The sequence below is a fragment of the Humulus lupulus genome, chromosome 5 (genome assembly GCF_963169125.1).
Source record: "Humulus lupulus chromosome 5, drHumLupu1.1, whole genome shotgun sequence".
In the NCBI taxonomy this organism is placed as follows: domain Eukaryota; kingdom Viridiplantae; phylum Streptophyta; class Magnoliopsida; order Rosales; family Cannabaceae; genus Humulus; species Humulus lupulus.
This window is the reverse complement of record NC_084797.1, coordinates 140185650-140197879: the sequence shown is the minus strand read 5'-3', so window position 1 is coordinate 140197879 and position 12230 is coordinate 140185650. Positions and strand designations below refer to the sequence as shown.

General features: G+C 35.3%; 1 protein-coding gene across 2 annotated transcripts; it reads right to left on the bottom strand.

Annotated features, from left to right (window-relative positions):
* Positions 1 to 3059: 3059 nt before the first annotated feature.
* LOC133777694 (uncharacterized) lies at positions 3060 to 8089 on the bottom strand. Of its 2 annotated transcripts, none has more exons than XM_062217389.1 (8): positions 7704 to 8089; positions 7421 to 7476; positions 7136 to 7232; positions 6957 to 7017; positions 6117 to 6447; positions 4209 to 5246; positions 3926 to 4075; positions 3060 to 3808 (listed from the first exon to the last, which is right to left on the bottom strand). In XM_062217389.1, the coding sequence occupies exons 2-8, from the start codon at positions 7445 to 7447 to the stop codon at positions 3374 to 3376; spliced, it is 2139 nt and encodes a 712-aa protein (XP_062073373.1). In that variant the 5' UTR covers positions 7448 to 7476; positions 7704 to 8089; the 3' UTR covers positions 3060 to 3373. The 2 variants fall into 2 exon arrangements, with proteins under 2 accessions (XP_062073373.1, XP_062073372.1); XM_062217388.1 differs by having other exon boundaries at positions 7421 to 7465.
* Between the last annotated feature and the right edge of the window lie 4141 nt (positions 8090 to 12230).

The window sequence follows — 12230 nt, the reverse complement described above, 5'->3', positions numbered from 1 at the left end:
TTTTGAGGCTCATTGTCGTTTGGGCCATCCATCCCTTCCTTTGCTCAAGAAGCTTTGTCCCCAATATAGTAAGGTACCTTCATTAGATTGTGAGTCATGTCAATTTGCCAAACATCATCGTGTTAGTTTGAGTCCTAGAGTCAATAAACGTGCTAGTGTTCCTTTTGAGTTAGTTCATTCTGATGTTTGGGGTCCTTCTCCTATTTTGTCTAAACCTGGATTCAGGTATTTTGTTACTTTTGTGGATGATTATTCTCGTGTAACTTGGTTATATTTAATGAAAAATCGTTCTGAGTTGTTTTCTATATTTTGTGCTTTTTGTGCTGAGATTCAAAATCAATTTAATGTGCATGTTCGTACTTTGCGAAGTGATAATGCCAAGGAATACACATTTGCTCAATTTCAATCTTATATGATCTCTAATGGCATGCTTCATGAAACTTCTTGCGTTGATACTGCACCCCAAAATGGTGCAGCAGAACGTAAAAACAGACATCTTCTTGAAACTGCATGTGCCCTCTTGTTTCAAATGAAAGTTCCTAAACCTTTTTGGGCCGATGTAGTTTCCACAGCTTGCTTTCTTATTAATCGCATGCCATCCTCAGTACTTAATGGTGAGATCCCATTTAAAATTCTTTTTCCTGGTAAGTCATTGTTTCCAGTTGCTCCTCGGATATTTGGCAGTGTTTGTTTTGCTCGAGATGTCCGTCCACATGTCACCAAATTAGATCCTAAGTCATTAAAGTGTGTTATTTCTTGGTTATTCTCGTCTTCAGAAAGGGTATATGTGTTATTGTCTTGATCTTAACAAATATCTTGTGTCTATTGATGTTACTTTGTGGAAAATACACCTTATTTTTTATCTTCACCTACTCCTACTCGTCATGGGGAGGATGATGATTTGTTGGTATATTCTGTCACATCCTCTGCGCCTGATACATGTTTTGACGAGTCTCTTGTTCCTTCACCTGCCTCGGTCATAGCTCCCGCAATGCCTACACCTCCACCTCCTAAGCCTCCTATTATAGTGTACTCCAGGCATCCACCTCCTCCACCTCCCGTTTCATGTCCTACACCTGCATCTTCGTCATCAGATTCGGAACTCAACGATGATCTTCCCATTGCACTACGTAAAGGTAAATGTCAATGTACATATCTTATTTCTTCTTTTGTTTCTTATAATCATCTGTCATCTGTCATCTTCTTCTTGCTCTTTTATTGCTTCTCTTGATTCTATCACTATTCCTAAAACTGTTCGTGAAGCCATGTCTCATCCTGGTTGGCTTGCTGCAATGATAGAAGAGATGAATGCTTTAGTTGCGAATGGTACTTGGGACTTGGTTAATTTACCTTCAAGCAAACGGGCCATAGGGTGCAAATGGGTGTTTACGGTTAAAGTCAATCCAGATGGAACAATTGCTCGCTTAAAAGCCCGTCTTGTTGCCAAGGGTTATACTCAAACCTATGGAGTGGACTATTGTGATACTTTTTCTCCTGTTGCTAAACTCACATCTGTTCGACTGTTCATTTCCATGGCAGCTACTCATCATTGGCCTTTGCATCAGCTTGATATTAAAAATACTTTTCTTCATGGGGATCTTGAGGAAGAAGTGTATATGGAGCAACCTCGTGGGTTTGTTGCTCAGGGGGAGTTAGGGCAAGTTTGTCGTCTTCGCAAATCTTTATATGGGTTGAAACAAAGTCCTCGTGCTTGGTTTGGTAAATTTAGTCAGGCTGTTGAGAAATTTGGTTTGTTGAAAAGTAAGTCAGATCATTCTGTGTTCTATAAAAGATCAACTGTTGGTATCATTTTGTTAGTTGTGTATGTGGATGACATCGTTATTACTGGAAATGATACTGGAGGCATCTCATCCCTTAAATCTTTCATTCATACCCAGTTTCACACGAAGGATTTAGGGGTGCTCAAGTATTTCTTGGGAGTTGAAGTTACTCGGAGTAAATAAGGTATTTTTCTGTCTCAAAGAAAGTATGTACTTGATTTGTTAATTGAGACAGGAAAATTGGGAGCAAAACCTTGTAGTACTCCAATGAATCCAGCTATGCATCTTACACGTGATGGGGAACCATTTGAAGATCCTGAGAAATATCGCAGATTGGTTGGAAAGTTGATTTATCTAACTGTGACTCGTCCAGATATTGCATTCTCCGTTAGTGTTGTTAGTCAGTTTATGTCTTCTCCAACAATTCATCATTGGGCAGCATTAGAGCAAATTTTGTGTTACTTGAAAGGAGCACCAGGACGAGGTATTGTTTACAAGGATCATGGACACACCCAGATTGAGTGTTTCTCTGATGCAGATTGGGCAGGCTCCAAGGTAGATAGACGATCCACTTCAGGTTATTGTGTCTTTGTTGGGGGCAATCTAATATCTTGGAAGAGTAAGAAGCAAAATGTTGTGTCTAGATCCAGTGCAGAATCAGAATATAGAGCTATGGCACAGTCTGTGTGTAAGATAGTATGGATTTATCAACTTTTGACTGAATTCGGGTTTAAGACTTCAGTTCCAGCAAAATTGTGGTGTGATAATCAAGCTGCTCTTCATATTGCCTCAAATCCTGTGTTCCACAAGCGAACTAAGCACATTGAGATTGATTGTCATTTTGTTTGTGAGAAAATTCAACAAAGCCTGATCTCCACAGGATATGTGAAGACTGGAGAACAATTAGGAGATATTTTTACAAAAGCTTTGAATGGAGTGCGGGTTGATTATCTTTGTAACAAGCTGGGCATGATTAACATTTATGCTCCAGCTTGAGGGGGAGTGTTAGAATATATTAGCTGTATATTAGTTGTAGAAATTAGAGTTAATTGTATTTAGTTAGTTTCCTATTTAGTCTCTCTAATTTTGTATATAAATCGATACTATTCTATTGAATAAAAATACAATTCATTCACCATATTTTACAAATAGCAAGCCAAAGAGAAACGTACTCATCCACACTATTATAACCATTGACAACCTTTCGAGAGGCCGGCCAACAAGAACAATTTCAATGAAAAATATTATACTATGAAGGAGGTGGTGTACACATGAAGCTGCCGGGGAAAAAGTCTCTTCTGTTCAATTTTTCTTACAATCATTGTTGAGTTATTCAAGGTACAAAAATGTAAATCAAAACCTAGCAAAAGTGTCTCTACTTTAATCTTCCAAAACTGACTCACATATAAGTTTATATTGAGTGTTGAGTGTATAAACCTTTGAGAAGCAAAATCTTCGAGATGAGTGAATGGACCTCATCATGTTCAGCTCTTTTAGATGATAATTATGTATAAAAGAAATCATCTAACAAATAGAAGTGAATCTAAATAACTAACTATAGTATATGCCCGAAAAAAGAAACATTTTTTGTGTCAGCATTCAATTCGAACAGCACCACTCTCAGAGGAAATGAACTTGGGCTTTCTTACCACTTGCTCCAAACACTGAATGACGTCTCCAACCTGAAAATCATCCCAATCATGTATCACGAGCCCGCATTCATTCCCCTTCTTCACTGTATCAACATCTTGCTTTTCTCGCTTGAGAGATGTGCAGGACCCTTCAAACAAAATTTCCCCACTTCTCAGAAGCCGCATGGTTGATGATCTGGTTAGATAACCATCGAGCACTCGGCATCCTGCAATTCTCACATCTGCTCCCTTGGCCTTGCTCCTTCCTTTGAGCTCAAATATATTCAGCACCTCAGCCTCCCCAGCAACATGGGTTTCAGAAGTTCCGGGGGCCTTCTCTACTATTAAATTTCCAACATCCTCCAAAAGGTGATAGATCACACGGTGCAGAAATATCTAACCAACCAAAATGACACAAACACAAATGATCAAATATTTATGATTTATGGCAAAATAATTATTTACTCCGACGCTAAGAGATAACTGTAACTGGCAGCAATAGAATATTGGTACCTTAATGCTAGCTTGAGTAGCTTCCAATGTGATGGAGCTAGGTGGATGTTTAACATTGAAGCCAACTATGCAAGCACCGCATGCTTTTGCCAAGTCTAAATCTGACTGAGAAATAGGGCCAACACCAACATGTACTACATTCACAAAAACCTGGAGAATGAAAGATGATGAAGAATTAGTAAGAGCAAAAATATATCTCAATGACAAAGGAATCCTCATCATTTCAATATATTTGAAAGCTTAAAGGGCACCCCAGAAATTGTGTTATGATCACATGCCATACCTGAGGACTATTTAGACTCCTCAATGCATCTGTAACAGCTTGGACAGTCCCCTGAACATCTGCTTTTACTATTACTGGCATCTCAACCCACTTAGGTACCTCTTCTGATGCTTCAGGAATGTCTGCTCTCCCCACACTAATCTTCATAAGCCTATCTTTCTCAAATTTCCTTTTCCTCCCAGCACTAAGCATTCTAGCTCGCTCCTCACACTCCACAACGACAATATCATCGCCGGCCATTGGCAGTCCCTTCAGTCCTTCAATTTCAACAGGCATCGCAGGTTTTGCCTTCTCAGTCAACTTCCCAGACATGTCTCTAATAGCTCTAATCCTACCCCACTCAGAGCCCACAACCACATGCTGGCCACAAAGCAAAGTCCCCGCTTTCACTATGGCAGTGGCCAATGGACCCCTTCCTCTGTCAAGTCTTGCCTCTACCACATAAGCTTGAGCAGGCCCATCAACACGGGCTTTTAGATCCATCATCTCTGCTTGGAGAAGCAGACACTCCTCCAAGTCATCTAATCCTGTCTTCTTCACTGCTGAAACTTGAACCACTTGTACATCTCCCCCCATATCCTCTAACAGCAAGCCCTCTGAGGCTAGTTGGAGTTTAACTCTCTCTGGGTCTGCAGCTGGTTTATCACACTTATTAATTGCAACAACAATCGGTACCTTGGCTGCCTTTGCATGGGACACAGCTTCAAGAGTTTGAGGCATCACCCCATCATCAGCAGCTACAACTAGCACAACTATATCTGTGACTGCAGCACCTCTTGCTCTCATCGCACTAAATGCTGCATGACCAGGCGTATCAAGGAACGTAATGGCTGCTCCTGATTGCATGGCCACCACAAAAGCACCTAGATGCTGAGTTATGCCCCCAGCTTCCTTAGCAGCCACAGATGTTTGACGTAAAGAATCTAAAAGAGAAGTTTTCCCATGGTCAACATGACCCATAACAGTAACAACCGGGGGCCTAGGAAGAATTTCTTCACCTTCACTGGAATGAAGCCTCCTAACATTGATCCCAACTTCCTGAAAAATTAATACACAAGAGTAAATTTCTAAAGTGGTCCTCACAGTATTTGCAAAAATTATATATATCCTTCAATGGAAAAAAAAAAAAATAAAGGGCAGATGAACACCAGATCCCAAATTACCACCTATAACCAGCTCAACTACCCTAGTAGATATATGGTCATGCTTAATGCAATATAATTTCCCAACCGACACAAGCTCTGGTTCTAAATGTTCACATCCATGTTTAAAATAGGAAACATTAGAGGCAAGCATAAACCCACTCAGATAACAGTTTTAATGTTTACAAAACTATTTATAGGAGCCCCCTCCCCAATACACAATCAAAATAAAGGTGATATGGGATTGTGTCACTATTATCCGATTTAAATGCCATAGAATAAATAAAAAGCTCTCTTTTTAATAGAATAGACTCAAATTTGACTCAATACTAACCATAAGACAGTAACCATTGTGTCATTAAGGTATTGTTTAAAGAAAGTACTAGCCATAAGATATAAGCCAAATACATAAAACAAACTATAAAAACTGAATGAGCAAGCATTCTAATTCATAAAGGAATATTTGTATTCTAAGTCTTTGACACAAGAAAAGAAATTTTCCACAACCCTTTACACACAACCAGTCCAGCCCAGCTTATCCTTTTTCTGTTTTGTTCCCCGAGCAATGATAAAAATATAACTGCTTTGCAAGTAACATTCTCCATTTATATAGGTTTCACCTAGGAGATTTACCTGGCACGTGATATTAAATGCTAATTTCAATTTTAAACACGTTTGAGGATATGGTTATGGTTAGACTAAATCACCAAAATATTAAACCATTCTTTTGAATACAAAGGTTTCCAGAGCCGAAAGTTAAAAATACCATTGCTACCAGCTCCGCAACATCAACGCTGAGAGGATCAAACTCTGAGACAACCTTTTCCCCAACATTTACAAGGATACTTTGCAGAATGGATAATGACTCTCCGGTACGCTTGGAAAGCTCCAGAATTGTCATACCCTCAAATATGTCTATTGTTTTATCCAGCAAAGATTTGGTGGGCTTTTGCAAACGTGGAGGTACATATGGAGCTTCAACAGGAGGTTGGCTTTTATTCTCCTTTTTTATAAACTTCTCTCTTTTGGGAGTCTTCAAACCTAAAGGCCCTTCATTTTTCATTCTTGCACAAAGGCTTGTGCTTACATGATAGCACCTAAGCAATGTAGAATCAAATGTCGATAAAAGACGATTGAAATTAAAATGTTTCCTTCTCTTTTTTAAATTTACAAGAATGCCAAATTTGTCAATTCACAAAAGTGAAAAATTTTCCTCAGTCCACCCTCATCCTCCCTCCTTTCTAATAATATATTTATATTTTTTTTGCTTATACATGGACTTAGAAATATTTATTATATCTATAGCAACTATCAGCTTTCTACCATAACAAATTCGATGCTAAATTCTAGCTGGGGTTCCCCCTAACGACAAGATATTATTTTTAAAGCCAAACAATGTCTCTTCATTTTTCCACCTTTTTGAATATCTCAAAGGGACCAACTTTATCGTAATCTAAAATACAATTTCAAATTACTTGGGTCATCATACTGATAATTTGGCATGGCTCAGCAAACTAATAAAGACCAGTCAGGTTAGGGCTTTAAAGTTATGCCTTCTAACGATTGTAGTGTTCAGCAAAGAAACAAAAAAAACATGAGAACTCACCTTAGTTGGGGTTCTTTAACCAACACTTGATGGTAACCATAGTCTGGGTTGAAAGAGGTCTCTGGCAAACAAATGTTAAGAAATAAAAATTACTCTCTTCTTTATACATTTCAAGTCTTACAATATGTAAAAGTAAATAATACACTGAAGAATAAGGTGAAATGGAGACTTAGATTTACCTGGTACACATCTCCCAGTGGCAGGAGAAGAAATTGGCAGCACTGCTTGCTTTACTAGTGTTGAAGTTAGAGCTCTAGAAAGAATAGCATGACTTCCCTAAGGAATGGATAAATAAGTTCAGATCAAGGGTTGAATGAAGATTAGTGTTGAGCAAATAAGGGCTTGTTTCAATATTAATAATGACAAACAGCAGCATAAATAATCGACTTTCATTATATAAATTTGATACACCACAAGAAAATTAAATGAAGGAATAAATATGCTAAGGGTAAAAAAGAGCAGACCCTTTTATGAAGCACCCTCCAAGCCATTCATAAGTATTACAAAATCTGCAGACAATCTCAGAAAAGGAGGAGAAATAAGCAGGGGCGGATTTTGTTTAAGTTGTTTGATACATATAAGGATGGATGTATATATATTATAGAAATCAACTCTACCAAAAATTGACTTCATTATTACTATAGAGAATGCCAACCAGTATTTCATATTCAATTACAGGTATATAATCTCAGCAGCACAATTTTAAGAAATGAAAAATAAGGAGTAGCTAGGGTTAAAAAAAAAAACCTGATAGCGAAGAAGGGTAGAGAACCAGAGAGAGAATTTAGGGTTTTTGGGTGAATTTGAGAAAGACACAATAGCTTTGCCGGAGGTTGAGTTTAGCAGAGGAGATGTTCGAAGGGGAAGAGAGACTACGGTAGGTGCGTACTTCGCACCGTACAATGCCCTTCCTTCCTTACCGCGCCGGCTCTTAGCCTGGGTGTGGTATGGGCTTTATTGATCTAACTAACTTTTACAGAACAGAACTATTCCTACTTAGTTATGATATGGTGCTCGTGAAACCTGTGTTGCGTTCCATGTTCGAATTGTAACGAGACACATTTTGGACCGGTACAGAATACACACCGACTCTGTGACAAATAAATTAAGGCCAAACATTGAAGCTTGCGCAAATACTCGGTGCTTTTATTTTGCTGAATGAAAAATAGATCAAAATAGTATTTTTGACCAAGTTAAATTATTTTTCAATATAACTAAAATATCATTAAGTTTTATTAAATGTTGAATTTTAAATTATGTTAACTAATTTTAAATATCTAAAATTAAAAATAAAATTAAAAAACATAATATTTACTTTATAAAACTAAAAAAAATACACTTCTCTCTCCTCCAACACCTCTTCTCTTCCTTCTCCCAATCTTCCTCACCTTCATCTCCCCTGTCGGCACCCTTACCCAAAAAAATTGGTGTCTTTCTCATCTTCTCCTCCACTCACTCTCTTTCTCTCTTTTCTTCACCCTCATTTTTCTCTTCCATCTGAGTCATGAAGTAGCCTTATGATCTCACCTCTCTTCGAGATTGCACTAAGGGTTTCAAATTTGGGGCTTGAACGAGGTCGGACAGGTAGTTTCCTGGGCTCGGTGGCGAGGGGGCAGAGGCTCAATGGCGAGGGAACCACCTGCTGTAGTAGAGTTCAATGACGAAGTCATATAGGAAGCTCGGCACCAACTTTCTACTATGAATGAGGAGCTTCGTGTTAGGATTAATGCCCTAAAAGCATGTAAATACATTTTATTGATTTAAATAAAAGTACAATTTTATTATATTTGAATATTATAATTATTGTTTGAATTAATTACATAATAATATCAAGAAAATTCTTTATTCATTCATGAGAATATGATATTGTATTAGTACGAGAGAATTAAGATCATATATAATGAATAAAATAGTCAGTAACATATTAAAGTATGGAATCTTTAATGAATGGTTACTAGTGCAGTTTACTAAGCATACGAGATGCAAGTGATCTAGATTCGGATTACTGATGTGGATAGACATCTTAGTAAAGGTGTTGTATATAACAGAGATCATATATGACAGGACCGATGAGAATTAATTATCTTTATAAACTTGTCATTCGACATAAAGATTTCATTCTTATCATAATAGATGATCATTTGTAGATTATTCTAAATCTTGAGTATTCATGAACTCATGTGTTGTGTTTATTGGATCTTTTGATTCACTCGTTAAGGTTTCTTATTATAATGAGGCTAATGACTTTTGTTTTGGAGATTCAATATCATGAATGGCTGGGAACATGATTTACAATAATGGAATTTATACTTTCCTAATGGATCGAATATTGGTTCCCTTAAGGGTTAATTATGGAACTGAATAGTTATTGAGCTCAAATATATAATTTGATTATAGATTAATTATTCGCTAGTGAATTAATGGTACTTAAGGACCAAGAGGTGATTAAAAGGGTAAAACAGTAATCTTGACCAGCTCTAATTAACGATCCAATAAATAAAGGACATAACTGTTGGGGTTTTATGCCCTAATTAAAATTCAATTTCTTTGTAATCTAATTTTATTATCAATTAAAGAATAGAAATCAATTTTTGACTTGGTCAATCACTTTGCTCACATGTTTTATTTTCATGATTATTTGTTTAATATAAACTTCTATTAAATCTCGAGCATATAACTAATCATATTTATAGTAACGTAATCACAGTGGAATATTGATATGATTATATGTTAAAAAATAAGTTAGTCCTAAGATTAGTCAGTACACAGGATTTACACTGACTTGTCAATCTGCGATATGATCTACTTACACATTGCAGTGTTATGTTATTTCCAGAACATTAGCAAAGTAGATAAGATCGGATGTATTTGTTACATCGGACAAGACCGATATTGACAATAGATAGGATAAGTAAACATATCGTTATTATCTATTCTAGTCATATCATATAGTTGACCATAGGTCAATTCAATCTCAATTCTAAGTGATTAGGATTCTAACTAATTGTATTATTTGAGTTCTTTGAGTTGTTCGTTACCAGCTTACCCTACGGACTAGCCCATACTTACATCTTGGGAACTCAGTAGTATAATTGAGTGGGAGTGTTAATCATAGATATAAATATCTATAGCTTCTGATGAAGAAGTAAAACGATGATTTCCTTTTAGTTTGGTTCAAGGTGCTAAATGATAGAGATCTCATTTCAATAATTAATATTAGTTTAATGAAATATCATTTACAAGGAACTAAGTGTTTTAAGATAAAATACAATGAGGAGTAAAACAGTATTTTAGTCCCATCTCATTGTAGACTGTCTATAGAGAATTAAGTGATAATTATGGTTGTAACAATGGATAATTAATAATGTATTTATATTGCTTATAGAACGTTCTATGAATTCAAGAGTGCAATTATTAGTCTTTAGTGGAATCACGAGGAATTAATAAGTTAGTAAATTTATTTGTTAAATTTATGATAACTTATTAGAGCTTGATTTCATAGGCCCATGGTCCCCACTGTACCTTGGATAAAATCATCTAGATAGTCTCAATTAATTGATTTAATTATCAATTAGAATTATCAAAGTTGACTAGGTCAATTTTGGATAGTTTCACAGAGTTATACAATTTAGAGAAGAAAATAGATTATAGGGCAGATTTATTAATTAAGAAAAATTTGTGTCTAAATTAATAAATACGTTTAAATCAATGTTCAAATTATAAATAATTAATTTGATAAAAGATTTAAATAATTATTTAATATATTAATCAATAGAAAATAATACAGGTCTTGATTTTAAGTCCAATAAGCTTATAATTAAATGGGAAATTTGACGGGCCTAAAGCTCATGATAATTTCGACCTAATGGCTGATATTATCTATTATTTTATTGATTTTTTTATTAAAATAAATGACCTAATTGAGCCTATAAAATGAATGTTAAGTGAGAGTTGAAAACATATGTTTTAGAGATTATAGAAAGATTATCTGACACAAAATTAGAAGATCTATTCTTGATTCTCTAGGTTTTAGATTCTCTCTACAGCATAAGTCATTTTCTAAGCCTCAATATTCTCTTCTCTTCTTCCTCTCTTCGTATCTATCTCATGTGTTGAGAATTTCCCACTCTAGTCTAGGTGATTCTAAGGAAACTTTCGAAGGCTGTGAAGAAAATTGAAGATCGGTTCAGTTTCTTGGTGATACCCTGCGACAGAAAGGATACAAGGGTTAGAGAAACTAAAGGAAGTACTCATTCATTCCGCTGCGTATAATGTAAGTGTTCTTATCATTATTTCTATTTGAATTCAATTATAGAAACATGTTCTAAGTTGTCTTATATTTATGTGTTTAATATATGATTTACATGAAAATAATTAAGATCTTGTATAAGTTTTCCTAACAATAACTACATTTATTGTTGTTTGAAGATATTAATATCTCATTATTCTATGGATTTTAATATTTAAATTATTTGAAATTTGAAAATTTGTTGACTAGATATTTTTAAAGATATTTGAATTTGTTTAATTGTTCAAGATATTTTTTTTGTCAAAAACAGCTAATGATATTTGTTTTAAAAATTTATAACTGGTTAATTTTTTTTAAAATATCACATTTTGCAAACCAATTAATAAAATATTTCTTTAAAATGGGATTTTAATTAACTTTGGTTAATTGTTGATAAATCTTATTTAAATTAAATTAAAAAATTTCAAAATGACCTAAACTAAGTTGATTGTTGATAAATGAAATTTAAATTAACTTTGGTTAATTGCTGATAAATTTCATTTAAATTGACTTATTTATTATTTACCCTAAAAAATATTTGCTTCCTGACATGACACAATCAGTGTGCATGTGGATAGCACGTGACTGTTTAGTGATGGCAGCCTGTTCGACCAACAATCAAAATAGAAGTTGCTCGATGGATTCAAGAAAGATGTTGAACAGTGCGACAGAAGATGTACTGACATATGCGACCAGGTCTGATTGTAGTAATGAAGCTAAAATTCAAATGCAGTTATAAGGCAGATATTTTAAAGGTATTTGACCCTATTTTTGTGTAATGATTATGATTTCTGTTATTATTGAAACATGCTTGTAACAAAGTTTAAACACGGCCCATCGACCCATGTGTACATCCTTGAGCCTATAAATAGTACTCATGGGATTCATTTAAGGGGGGCAATAATTTGTATTCAGAGAGAACTAGTATTTTTTATACACGACTTTTGTATCCTTTTTTGGGAGCTTGTGAAACTCAGTGAATCCTA